Source organism: Aquila chrysaetos, chromosome 10, assembly GCF_900496995.4.
Source record: "Aquila chrysaetos chrysaetos chromosome 10, bAquChr1.4, whole genome shotgun sequence".
In the NCBI taxonomy this organism is placed as follows: domain Eukaryota; kingdom Metazoa; phylum Chordata; class Aves; order Accipitriformes; family Accipitridae; genus Aquila; species Aquila chrysaetos.
Window position 1 is genome coordinate 24,006,956 of NC_044013.1, and position 14,077 is coordinate 24,021,032.

General features: G+C 37.6%; 1 protein-coding gene across 12 annotated transcripts in view; it reads left to right on the plus strand.

The window, feature by feature from the left end:
- PIK3CB (phosphatidylinositol-4,5-bisphosphate 3-kinase catalytic subunit beta) overlaps positions 1 to 14,077 on the plus strand; it is a 117,180-nt gene that overhangs the window by 84,473 nt on the left and 18,630 nt on the right. For all 12 annotated transcript variants that reach the window (XM_041127036.1, XM_030028245.1, XM_030028246.1 and 9 more), the window contains 3 exons: positions 2,591 to 2,644; positions 4,629 to 4,817; positions 12,594 to 12,715. In XM_041127036.1, the coding sequence (XP_040982970.1) occupies positions 2,591 to 2,644; positions 4,629 to 4,817; positions 12,594 to 12,715 (365 nt within the window). The remainder of the gene's footprint in view (positions 1 to 2,590; positions 2,645 to 4,628; positions 4,818 to 12,593; positions 12,716 to 14,077) is intronic.

Genomic DNA, 14,077 nt, shown 5'->3' on the forward strand with positions numbered 1-14,077 from the left:
TTTGTTTTGATTTGGGGGGGAAGGGGGGGTGTTTAGTTGGTGGGGTTTTTTCCCCCCTCATTGGCGCAGTACTAATTCTTGTATTAAAACAGCAGTGGAAATGCCTCAAGAGCTAAAACAGTACTAATTGCCTTCTTAATGATGGTTGATAAGTTTACTCTTCATACCGGACATATTTTATTCAGTTTTGTTATTTATATTTTTTGTTATTTTATATGTAATGCTTTAACTTTTTGCTCATTACACTATATGTATTTAATTTCTAAAGAAAGAGCTGCTTTTATGTGCATATTACAGACATGTTACATAAAAGTATGTTTCTTAAGTAATAGCGTATTTTTTCTAGCTCTACTGTTCCTTTTATTTGTATGTGCAATACCAAGTTTTCAGTATGTTAAAATGCTGGGATGAATACAGACAAAAGATTTTACTAAGTCACATGATGTATTGCCATTAAGGTAGTGTCTGATGGTCTTTACCATCCTTTGTAACTTTTGTTTGGCTGCTGGCTTTTTTTATTTTGTGGCTTTGCTCCCTTGAACTGCACCTGAGAAATCCTGTGTATCATATAGAGGAAAATCTCAGAGCGTCTTTAGATTGCAGAGCTGGTAATGAAACATTCATTGAAAGCATTCAACTTTGAGGAAACACTACAAAATGTGCTGCTTTTTTTTTTTTTTAAAACAGTTCTTGGTTTTTTTTTTTTTTTTTTCCCCAAGTAACTTTTGCAATTCCCTAGAGTTAAGAAACTTTTTTGCAGTATCACTGGGAAAATGGAGCTCTAAACTCTTTGATAATTCATTCAATTTCTGTGGGTATATTGAAATTTCTCCCTCGGAAAAGAGAGTAAGATACCCAGTCTCTGAAAGATTCCCTTGGTAAAGGTCCTGTTGAATCAGGAGTAATGTTGTAGCTGCGTGAATTATATCAGCTGAGAATCTGTTGTCTAGATGAGACTTGCTTGGTACATGGCTGATTCTCATTTTCCCCATGTTGTTGCTTGTTTCTGCCAAGAAGATGGAGAATCAGATGCCAAATCTTTATTTTAAGAAACATAATGTGCAAAAATAGATTAATCTTTTCGATCATAGTGTCAGTGTACTTGCAGTGAACGGCTGTTTGGGGCTGAGTGAGCTAAGTGCCTTGACAATTGATAAGAAAACTGTTGTCTAATGCAGGAGCCATATATTGGGCTGGTTAATGATCAGTGCTGCTGGCACACTGAGGGGCTCATAGTTCAGTTGAACAAAGCTGGACTTGCAGAAACTTTCAAAGTTTATTTGCAAACAGAGTAACTCTAAAAAGCACAGGGAGGCAAGCATTAAGCATAGGATTTAGGACAGTGCGGTTTTGTTAATGCATGTTTTCATGCATAGTATGTAAACAAGCTTTGTAGCCAAGTAGCAGGTGTAATACATCATATTGATAAGCATTTCATACAGAGAAAGAAAAAAAACAAGTTAGTATACGTTTTTAAGAATTTTAGCTGCCTTTTTTGTTTTGCATATTGCCTGAGTAAAGACAATGCAAGTCTTGCTGAATCTGTGTCTGGGGGTGGTATTATATTCCTGGGTGATGGTAGAGGCAGACCTCTGAGGGAAAGGAGATGGTCTAGCTCCTTAGACTTCTTTCTTAATTGATATTTCATTTTATGAATTGTCAGATGCTGCTGCTTTGAGGAACAACTGTAGATATACCCACCTGACCAGCTGGTCTAATTAGCTTAGGCAGTCACCATTTTAACACCTCTGTTGGTTGCAGTAGTGTGCAGAATATAGTTTGAAGAACTGTATTTACATCTACACTTAACTACCCATCACAATTTATTACATGAACTTCAAAAACGAAGTAAAATGTTCAGAAGGCCAAAAAAAAAAAAAGAGCAAGCGTAACTCAGAGCTGGGCTTCTGGGGAAATGTTCCCTTGCCGTTAACACAAGTAGCAGTCCTTTTTCCTGAGGGTTGCTGTATCTGGTGCTGAGAGCTTGTTGGTGGAATATTCACTTTATCATTAAATGAGTTCTTGTTGGAAGCTGGTTGTTCATGATGTTACAGAAGGGAAGATCCTAGGTTTAGAGAAGTAACTGGAAATGCTAATTGAGATCATATGGGCGATCTGAGAGGGTGGTGAAAGGACTAAGTTTGTGGATTCACACTGAAATAGAGGGCTAGAAGTGTGGATCTGTGGGTAGCAGGTATGACTCATGGGAGAAGCACCCTCAAACAGCAGATGAGAAAACAAAGGATAATGTAGAGCTGAGTTGGTTTGCTGTACTGAAAAATAAGTAGGAAATGCAAATGGAAACGGAAAACAAGACATGATAGGGAAGACTATTTAGCCCAGGAGTAGTGAAGAAGAAAATGGAGGTAATCATAAACACTCCTATTCCTGATCTCCATAGTGCTGCAGATTAGAAAAGGGACACAGCATAGAAGTCCATGTTATACCACTGTACATACAAAATAATAGTGTTGTAATTATCTAAAAGATAGCAGTGTTTCCTTATCTGCTTAATTTCTATAGTATTTGTTCTTTCAATGCAGTCAGATTTGTTTTTAAATCTAATGTATTTAAAAACATCTTTTTGTAGATACTTGAAAAGGCAGCTGAGATTGCAAGAAGCAGTGACAATGCTGCAATGGCGGTAAGCATCTGCTAAAGACTATTTTAAAATTATTTTTCTGGGGTTTTTGGTTTTTAACTTCTACATCAATGTAGAAATAACTAAGTCAACTGCTCAAGTAACAACAGTTCTGCTGGCTCTGTTTTCTTATGTAATTCACTTTGAACTGCCTTAAAATTCAGGTATATATCTACTTTTCCCAATATGTTTTGGACTTCTTGGCTGTTTTTTGTCAAAAAGCACAATTGCTTTATACACTCTGTGGATTTGGAACACAGCTAAGATTTACATTAGATCTGGAAAACATTCCTAGGCTGCATAAAATACTGCTAGAAAATTGCTCAGTTTTATCAAGTATGATGATTTGCTTGATTGTCAGATGTTTCCAGATAAGCTCCCTCAAAAATGGTCATTGATCTGTAAGATGTTTCTTAATGAATATATGCTCTTCTTGAGGAATTGGATAGTTCTAACTTGACAAATTTTGAAAAGATCACCAAAATCTGGAGGCACTTTCTTTGTATTATATACAAAAATACAGAAGATAGCAATTTAAGATGGTGAAAGCACAGTCAGATCAACAGTAATAACAACTGTATTTTATATAAGAATAAAGCAGTTAATTGAAAAACGTGTCAGTTACAATACCAAGTGCCTAAAAACTCACTGCAACTTTGGGTGCAAACAACTTAATGTACAAATAATTGGAAATCTTAAATAGCAGCATGCCAACTTGGCAGTATTGTAACTTCTAATTTGAAAGATTAACACTTTCAGATACAAGAATCACCATATTGTCAAGACTGTTTACTTATTTTGATACAGAAACAGAGTATGTACTTAGTTTTACTCAACAAGCATTGCAATTCAACTAGCTTTTTAAAGTCTATTCACTCCTAAAGAATTTATGCTTAGGTGGTATTTTTACATGCAAATGTTTACTTAAAACATTTCAGCACAATACAAGGCTCAGGCACTTATTTCTAGAAGGAGCTAAACTTAAATTCTGTGTGCAGCAGATACTTCTTCTCCCCCTCCTCCCGTCAGGGGGGAAACCTGTGCAGAATGTTATTTGATGAGAGCTGTTTATTTCTGCTACGAATTCTAATTGATTTTGCCTACCATTTCCTCTGTACTTTTCATTGTTTTTTTTTTTATTATTAACGTAAAGACCTTTTGCCTACCTCTTAAAATTATGTAGAAACTTCTTCAGCTTTGTGGATATAAAGTTGGCTTTGGTATTTAATGCTTGCCATATTGTTTTTCAAAATATGTATTGAAACTAATTTATTCCCTTCAACTACTACCTCCTTATCCAGAAGCAGCAGTTTCTTTTGTCTCCCATTAATTTCTGGAATGCTATTGTTGCTGGTATCGTTGCTTTAATTTCTGCCCTTGTAGTTTACATAAGGGCATGGCTGGGACAGAAGGTATTAACTGAGCCAGTGTGAAGACTCACTCATACAAAATGATTTACAGATTCAGTACTAATGTTAATGTTTCAGAGATATAAAATGGAGGAAAATGTCTGGAAAGGGGAAGTCTGGATTAGAAGACAAAAAAATGTGTTTGTATACTTGGCAAATGTACTTCCCTTTGTTTATTGTTGGAAAAGTATTTTTTGGCTTTTAATTAACACCCCCCCCCCCCCCCCAATATTTCTATTAAATTTGCTCACTTGAAAAACAAAAGGAGAAAGTATATGCATTCTAAATGAAAGTTCTCCATGTTAGAGTTGGAAAATAGAAATATTGCCATCTAGTGTCATTAACTCTAAAGTTTAGTTACTTTTTCAGAAACTTTTGTACACTGAATTTTGAATCTATTATTTACAGTTCTTATAGCTCAAGAAATCTGAAATCTGAAAGAAAGTCATAGGAGTCATTCTCCTGTGTTTCATGAGTTTTATCTTACGTTCTTCTTGGTGTAGGGTTTCTAGTATTTGAGCTAAAATATAAAAATCTTACTGAATATATCAAAACATTATACATTTCTCATTTTCTAGGGTCGAGGTGGTAAGAAGTTTTATATTGTGCTAAAAGAAATAATGGAAAGAGATCCTTTATCTCAACTCTGTGAAAATGAAATGGATCTTATTTGGACTTTGCGATATGACTGTCGTGAAAATTTTCCACAATCATTGCCTAAACTGCTGCTTTCTTTAAAATGGAACAAACTTGAAGATGTTGCTCAGGTAAGGGAAAAGATAACGATGGTGGGGAAAAATCCTGGAGCCAAATCATGAGTAAATAGGCTTTCTTTCCCAAGTATAGTCATTTTGAAATGGTACTATTCTATAAACCAAAGTTCATTGTTTACCTTCTGTGGCCTGGACGCATAAGGAAGAACTTATTATCTTAAAAAACCACCCAAAATGCATTTCAGAGGGCCTCTGAATGATGAGAAAAGTACAGCGATTATTTATTTATACATTTTAAACTTAAAGAAGTTTTAAGTTTGTAAATCAAGATATGAAATAAAGCTTCTTATAGAAATTGTTAAACTGCTCAAAGACTATAAAAATCCACATCTCAGACTGGGTAATTAAACTTCATTGAGGCAGACACATGATTGTTTGAAGAGATATGATACCCACTAGTGGTACAAAATACTTCGTTCTCATCATCTTGACTGTTTGACCAAGTAGGGTCTCTTTAAAGTAACTGTAAGTAATTCAGAACTTGAAGACTGCTGCTGTGCTACAAGATTACATTTTCAGTAAAACTGTATCATTTGTTTGCTGTATAGATGTGCAAGGTTATTCCACTATACTGTAAAGAAGTTGGTGTACCTCCCTGTTTCTGTATTTACCCAAACAGAATCCAACTCTTGTGATGCTTTTTGGGAATAGGTGGAACTTTGATATAGGAAAAATTATCTGAGTTTATAGTGGCACCATTCCTGCTTGACAGACTGACTTAAAAGTAATAAAATAACAGATTCCTGGATTTGTATTGAAACTTTTTAGTCTGTGTGTGTACAGGGCAAGTTGGGCAAAACCATAAAAGTCTGGCCAGTGTTAACAAGCACAGTACTCACTCTAAGGGGTGAACCCAGAGGCTGTTTTGTTCATCTGCTTATCCTGATGGAATTGCACATTTAAATGATGCTCAACTTCGTGCAGACTGTTACACTGAGATAATATATATATGTCTTTCCACGAGTCTCATTTTTTAAATTAAAATTTTTGTTTTTATTTTTAAAAAACTTTAAGCTAAAAAGCATTTGCTGTGAAGGATTATGATTGATAGTATAAATTTCTATTCTAGCTCAGTATTCTGACCTTTGCCTGTTACAAGCTAGGTGTTCTTGGAAGAAAAGGAAACCACTGCATGAAAACTCAACTTCCATCTATCCATCATCTGATTTTTGTGATTATCCAGTCAGTCAGAATCTTGGTTCGCCTCCAGGATAGAGTTTATTTTCTATTGTATCCTTCCTACCAGCTAGATGTATATGTTCTGTGAACTTATAAAAATAAATGGAATTTCATCCTAGCTCATTGTTTGTGCCATTAACACTACACTAACAAAGTGTAGCACCCACACATTCCTTGCTCACTGGTGTTCTTTCATGTGCAAGAATCCTTTGTTCCTAAGTAATTCTGTTATGTGCTTCTGAATTTATTGTTCATTATTAAAAGTTATCTGGAAGTACAAACTGTATTGGTAGAGTACCATGGGATACAGCCCTGGAGGGAAGAGGGGCCTAAGAAAGCTGGTTAATAGTCAAGGATCACCTCCTCCAAGCTCAGGAATGATGCATCCCAACAAAGAGGAAGTTAGGCAAAAATGCCAGGAGGCCTGTGTGGATGAACAAGAAGCTCCTGGACAAACTCAGACACAAAAAGGAAGCCTACAGAGGGTGGAAGCAAGGACAGGTAGCCTGAGAGGAATACAGATAAATTGTCTGAGCAGCCAGGGATCAGGTTAGGAAAGCCAAAGCCCTGCTAGAAATAATTCTGGCCAGGAACGTCAAGGGCAACAAGAAAAGCTTCTATAGATATGCCGGTGATAAAAGGAAGATGAGGGAAAACGTGGGCCCTCTCCAGAAGGAAATGAGCCCTGATTACCCAGGGCATGGAGAAGGCTGAGGTACTCAACGACTTTTTTGCCTCAGTCTTCACCGGCAAGTACTCCAGCCACACACTGCCCAAGTCACAGAAGGCAAAGGCAGGGACTGGGAGAATGAAGAACCGCCCACTGTAGGAGAAGATCAGGTTTGAGACCATCTAAGGAACCTGAAGGTGCACAAGTCCATGGGACCTGATGAGATGCATCTGTGGGTCCTGAGGGAACTGGCGGATGAAGTGGCTAAGCCACTATCCATCATGTTCAAGAAGTCATGGCAGCCCGGGGAAGTTCCTACTGACTGGAAAAGGTGAAACATAAGCCCCATTTTTAAAAAGGGAAAAAAGCAAGACCCGGGAACTACAGGCCAGTCAGTCTCACCTCTGTGCCCGGCAAGATCATGGAGCAGATCCTCCTGGAAACTATGCTAGGGTACATGGAAAATGAGGAGGTGATTGGTGCCAGCCATCATGGCTTCACTAAGGGCAAATCGTGCCTGACAAATTTGGTGGCCTTCTACGACAGGGTTACAGTGTTGGTGGGTAAGGGAGGAGCAACAGATATCATCTACCTGGACTTGTGCAAAGCATCTGATGCTGTCCCGCACAACTTCCTTGTCTCTAAATTGGAAAAACATGGATTTGATGGATGGACCACTGGGTGGATAAGGAATTGGCTGGATGGCTGCACTCAGAGTTGCAGTTAACAGCTTGATATCTGAGGCCAATGACGAGTGGAGTTCCTCAGGGATCAGTATTGGGACTGGCACTGTTTAATGTCTTTGTTGGCGACGTGGACAGTGGGATTGAGTGCACCCTCAGCAAGTTTGCTGACAACACCAAGCTGTGTGGTGCAGTCGATATGCTGGAAAGAAGGGATGCCATCCAGAGTGACCTTGACAGCCTTGAGAGGTGGGCCTGTGCGAACCTCATGAAGTTCAGCAAGGCCAAGTGCAAGGTCCTGCACATGGGCTGGGGCAATCCCAAGCACAAATACAGGCTGGGCGATGAGTGGATTGAGAGCAGACCTGAAGGGAAGGACTTGGGGGTGTTGGTTGATGAGCTCAACCCGGCAATGTGCCCTTGCAGCCCAGAAAGCCAACCGTGTCCTGGGCTGCATCAAAAGCGGTGTGACCAGCAGGTTGAGGGAGGTGATTCTCCACCTCTACTCTGCTCTTGTGAGACCCCACATGGAGTACTGTATTCAGGTGTGGGGCCCCCAACATAAGAAGGACATGGACCTGTGGGAACGAGTCCAGAGGAGGGCCACAAAGATGATCGGGGGCTGGAGCACCTCCACTATGAGGATAGGCTGAGAGAGTTGGGGTTGTTCAGCCTGGAGAAGGGAAGGCTCCGGGGAGACCTTATAGCAGCCTTCCAGTACTTAAAGGGGGCCTACAAGAAAGCCGGAGAGAAACCTTTTACCGAGACCTGTAGTGACAGGACAAGGGGTAATAGCTTTAATCTGAAAGAGGGTAGATTTAGGTAAGATGTAAGGAAGAAATTCTTCCTTGTGAGGGTGGTGAGGCACTGGAACAGGTTGCCCAGAGAGGTTGTGGATGCCCCATCCCTGGAAGTGTCCAAGGCCAGGTTGGATGGGGCTTTGAGCAACCTGGTCTAGTGGAAGGTGTCCCTGCCCATGACAGGGGGGTTGGAACTAGATGTTTTTTAAGGTCCCTTCCAACCTAAACCATTGTATGATTCTATCAAATATAAGCAGGTATTTGTTTACTCATTAAAATATGTGAAGGAAAAGGCATTCTTACTGCTTGCTAGGGCCTTTGAAATACAGCCTTTGGTAGCAGAATTTTGAAGTTATTTGGAGTATGGATATTAGCTGACAGCTCAAAGTCCTTTAAATTTGGGAATATTATAAAATATGTACAAAGCATTTTATTTAAACAGATGGCTGAAAATACAAGTCATCTCGCTTGCTACTGTGTACTTTCTGGAAGGAACATAGTATTTATGTTTGCTTATGGATAGACAATAGTGTGGTTTATATTAGACTATTCTTGCTGCCAAAACCAATATTATATCTGCAAAATGATATCTTATCCTTAAACATGCCAAGTATTTCTGTAATACATAGATATGTGAGTATTCCCAATGACTTACCTTTTCAGGTAAGGCAAGACAGCCTAATGAATTTTGAGTTCCAAAATTAGCAGGACTCATAATTTACCTCTCATTAAAATTAAATATATATATATAGTACTAGCTGTATGTTGCAATATTTGTGCTGCTACAACATGCATGCTGTGGTACTAGAAGTTTTTGAAATGCCTATTTTTAGCTGTAAGTATTTCAGTGAACTCTTAAGGTAAAAAGTTTAAAAAACCCAAACAAACACACAACCAAAAAAATAACCAAACCCCCCAAAACAACCAAACACCAGCTGTTATAAGAAAAATGAACTAAATAAATATATTTTTCTTGCTATTAATGCAGCTCAAAAGTAGTAAGGTTTTTCAGAAATGGAGTATTATACTTGATTGTAGACCATCTTTAATCTATTAGTTCAGTGGTCCATAAAGTTATGTACAACAGATTATTCCAACTTTCTTGTATTACTTACCATATAAACTTCACCCAAGCTCTTGTATTGCAATATTTTAGTAGAATAGTTGCACTGAAGGAATTCTGAAAGTGTTTGCCCTCACTGTTGCCATAACGTCCTTGCTCAGCATAGTAGGGTGGCAGAACTTGTTAGCAGAATTCACAGGCAGTATTTATTCTCGAAGCAGAATTTAGCCATTATTAAGGAAAAAAAAAAATCCACCCGCTTTCAGTGAAGTGACACCATCATTAATGAGAACTAGAGAAAGGACAGCTAATTTATTAAATACTTGAAATAACCAGAATAAAAATACTGGCCTGTGCTTAATTGTATTGTCTCTTATAGTAAACTTGTCTTGTTAGGAAAGAAATTGTGGTTATTTCTTTATAGAAAAATTTTTGATACATAAAGGCCACATTTGAGTTTTCTCTAAACCTTTAGATTGTTGTTGAGAATTCCTCAACAGCAAAGCTCCTCGTTTTCTCACAACTTGTCAGGAGCTGTTAAACCATGTGAGAGAAGTATGCAGTATTTCATGTGTGCAGCATTTTAACATGTTTGATATTGCAGAGAAATTTTAAGACCTTGAAACACATATTTTGAAATGTAAAATTTCTTTACAAATGAGATGTACTTGGAGCTTCTTCAGAGTTACCTCCCTCTTGCCAAACCAGATGAGGGCATTTCTTGGTGCAAGTTTCTTTTGCCCAAATGCAACAAGTATTTCTGATATCCTTTCACCTGCACTTTTGAGAAGTGTGCAACGTACCTGGATGTGGAGCTAGTTGGACGGCACTTCTCTCTTAATTGAAGTTCCAAGGCAGAACATGAACAGAGCAGTAGGTGTTTGGGGAATTTTCTTGGCTGTTTCATAGATCATGTAGATCTTTCTTCCTCTAAGCTCGTATCACTTAACATTTTCTCATTGTAATAACCTCTGAAATAATTTCAGCAGTCAAAGTCAGGAAGTCTGTATCTTCAAATAAACTTCTCGGGTAATATACATGCTGTAGACCATGACTTCCGAAATTCATGGCCTGATATGTGAGGCATGTAAGGCCACTTTGACTCATCTTTTCAGTCTGTATTACAGGTTCTCCATTCATTTTGATCATTCATTATTAACAAAATGTTTCTATATTTTTGTTGGTTCTGCACCAGATCTAAAGTAGGTTGTCTAGAAGTTCTGATACATTTGTTCTGAAGTTTCTCACTATGTGTCTGACAAGCATAGCTGCTGCTTGCGCTTTGAACATCTGTTTTATGGTAGTAAGTATCTGCTCAGTGTTAGTATTTGTTTCAGAATTTCAATACAAATATTCCAAGTGTTGATGGCTGTAGTTCTTCTTGATGTAAGGACTGGTGTTGTTGACCCTTGCTGGGCTGTGGATTGAATAGATTTTTGCATGTTTATTTCTGTGGGACTGACATCTACAGTTAAACACATCTTTAATTTACTTTATATCATTATGAACCTTGCATGTTTCATACCAGTATTTGCCCATGAAAATAGTTTAATTGATTCTTTCCTCCACTTTTAGAATTGTAGCATGGCCACTGGCTTTGCATTGTGATTGATCTGTCCCCATTTCTTGCCTTGCGAATTTCACAAAACTGCATGGATGAACCAGTTCAGAATCTGGCCCCGTAGGTGTTTAAATAGTGTTATGAGCATGCCTGTTAAATGCAGGCTGAGACTATGAACTTATACGTGTTTGTCATACTTGAACTGGAAGCGTTTAGTTGAACTATGACATATAGTAGGAGTAGAGATTTTTTTCACTGTTGGTGTAAAAGGATTACTAAATCAGGAGGAAAATAACATCTTCCTAATAATTCAGATTTTATAAGTTGCTATTTAAATATGAAATACCTGTATTATCTAATTTGTAGGAAAGGGTGTTTTTATCATGAGTTATGACTCATTCATATGGAGAAGAAAAATCTTGTGCTGTTGATACACTGCATTTACACATTCAACCTTATTTATTTTGAGTAATAGTGTACTGTTACAGTCATACAACTATATACATATTATTAAAAATATACTCTTAGCGGATAGCTTCATTAAAATGCAATAAACCCAGTTTATTTTAGGAGACCTCTAGATGATGTTGTTCTTGGTAGTCCAAAATGATACACTAGTGTTTTCTGTAATTTTTTCCAGCACATCATTGTCTTCAGTATTGGGCATTTTTAAAAATACCTAACCTGAATGATCCTTTTTGCAATTTAAGCTCATTACTATTCACAGTGCATGTGGGAAAAGGCTCCATCAGTTAAGCTGGATAAATATTTTTGGTAAAGATCTCTATCAACAAAAACCTTCTTTAATTTTTTTTTTAATGGAAAATCTTTACCATTACCAAGATGTTTATATTTATGAAAGCATTTACAAAACATTATCTAAATTTTATTGAAACTCTTTCTAAAACTTAGAAATCTGGGGTTACCTAATTTTTGTTTACTGTTGTCCTGGTTTCAGCTGGGATAGAGTTAATTTTCTTCCTAGTAGCTGGTACAGTGCTATGTTTTTGAGTTTGGTATGAGAGGAATGTTGATAACACTGGTGTTTTCAGTTGTTAAGTAATGTTTAGTCTGAGGTCAAGGATTTTTCAGCTTCTGATGCCCAGCCACCAAGAAGGCTGGAGGGGCACAAGAAGTTGGGAGGGGTCGCAGCCAGGACAGCTGACCCAAACTGGCCAAAGGGATATTCCATACCATGGGATGTCATGCCTGGTATATAAACTGGGGGGAGTGGGGGCAGGGGGATTGCTGCTCGGGGACTAACTGGTCGTTGATTGGCGGGTGGTGAGCAATTGCGTTGTGCATCACTTGCATATTCCAATCCTTTTATTGTTACTATTGTAATTTTATTAGTGTTACTATCATTATTAGTTTCTTCTTTTCTGTTCTATTACATTGTTCTTATCTCAACCCATGAGTTTTACTTTTTTTTTTCCCCGATTTTCTCCCCCATCCCAGTGGGTGGAGGGGAAGTGAGTGAGCGGCTGCGTGGTGCTTAGTTGCTGGCTGGGGTTAAACCACAACAACTGTGCATTGTGTCTGTGTGTGAAGAAACAGATTTTTCAGACTAAGTGTAAATGAGACCTGGTGCCAAAAAAATAATATAGATAATTTTAAAGGGTAAGAAACTTAATCAGAAGTGGGCCCATTTTCCCAGAATTATTTCTCTCCTTTCCTGTCCCCCCCCCCCCCGCCCCCGCCCCAGTCTGTAAGCTCCTTCTGTTAGTGTGAATGCTTTTATAGGCAGTTATACCTATCTGTTTTCTTAAAATAGTTACTTTACCTGTAACCTAATAGTCTTCTTTTTAAAACAGCTTCAGGCTCTCCTTCAGATATGGCCCAAGCTGCTGCCTAGAGAAGCATTAGAATTGTTGGATTTCAATTATCCAGACCAGTATGTCAGAGAATATGCAGTGGGTTGTTTAAAACAAATGAGGTGAGTATATTGTATTATTTCAGCATGCAAGGATTTCTGGGGTGAAAAGCTGTATTCTGTTTGTTTATAGGAAAAAAAGAAACCGAAGAGGAAAGATTTAAACACACTGCCTGCCATGAATAGATGGCCAAATTAAGTGGTCTAATTTCTAGATAAGCACATTGGCAACCAAATAAAACCGTCTTATTCTGACATCTTGTATTCAATGATTATCATTTTCCATGTTGCTAAGAGAACACCAATGTACCTTTGTCCCAGAGAGAGTTGTGTATTCACCCCTTTCTTGGACAAAGGGGGAGCAAGATAGCGTGAGAACTTTTTAATAACAAAGGGACAAAATATTAGAATAGTCGATTACTATAAAAACTGCCATCTAGCCACCTCACACTCTGTCAGGTATTCGCTATATCATTTAATAGAAATGTAAGCTCCAGCACATAATAAAAAAAACCAGAGAATTACTGGTTTGTTTGTTCTTCACAGTAGCTTTTGATATCTGCAGTTCTTCCTTTATCACATATAATTTTGCTCTGCACTGTAACCTAGGGCAAGATTTGTATAACATTATCATTTGCAGCATTACTGCATATTTCCTGTCCTTGAATTCTAAATTCTCTGTGGTGAATAGTTTAATGATTAATTTTTTAATGGTCAAGGCTAGACTTTTGGGGTAAGAAAAAAAAAAGAATGTTTTGACTTCTTTCAAATGCAAACAAGCAATCTAGCTGCTGGACTATACTAATAATACTGAATTGTTACATCTGGAATTATTTCCAGAATTCTTAGTTCTGGCTCTGAAGCAAGATCATGTTCAGCTGAGTGTCAGAAATCCATTTTCAACTTCTTTAAAAAGTCTGATGAAGGTAGCTGGTAAAAACTGTAACCTAAATGTGAAAATAAATACAACACAGCATAATTGAAAGTTTTTACCAAGTTAGTGAAATTTTTCAGACTAAGATGGAGAGAATGAAAGAATTCAGTATTTGCATCTCTGAAGTCTTCAGGTGATGGACAGAAGAATTTCTACTCTTTTCCTTATATCTTTTGCAGGGCCTTTGTAAGAGAAAAGAAACTCAAATGTAAAAAGTCAAGGAATGTTCACATTTGTTCTAGACTAACATAATTGTCAAGTGTGAGAGGGTTTTTTGGGGGGAGGGAAATACAGGATTTTACAGAAAATTATTGGAATTATTTTTATTATGTCAGAATATTACTTGCAGTAGTTAATTAACATAGAGGCTTTTCAAAGGTATGTTTATGAATTGTGGCTAAATACTTAAATTTGCACTTATGAAGTAGGAGTAATTTGGGCACTGTTTGGTTTCTCAAAGATGATGTACTTTTACTTATCCTCTAAAAACT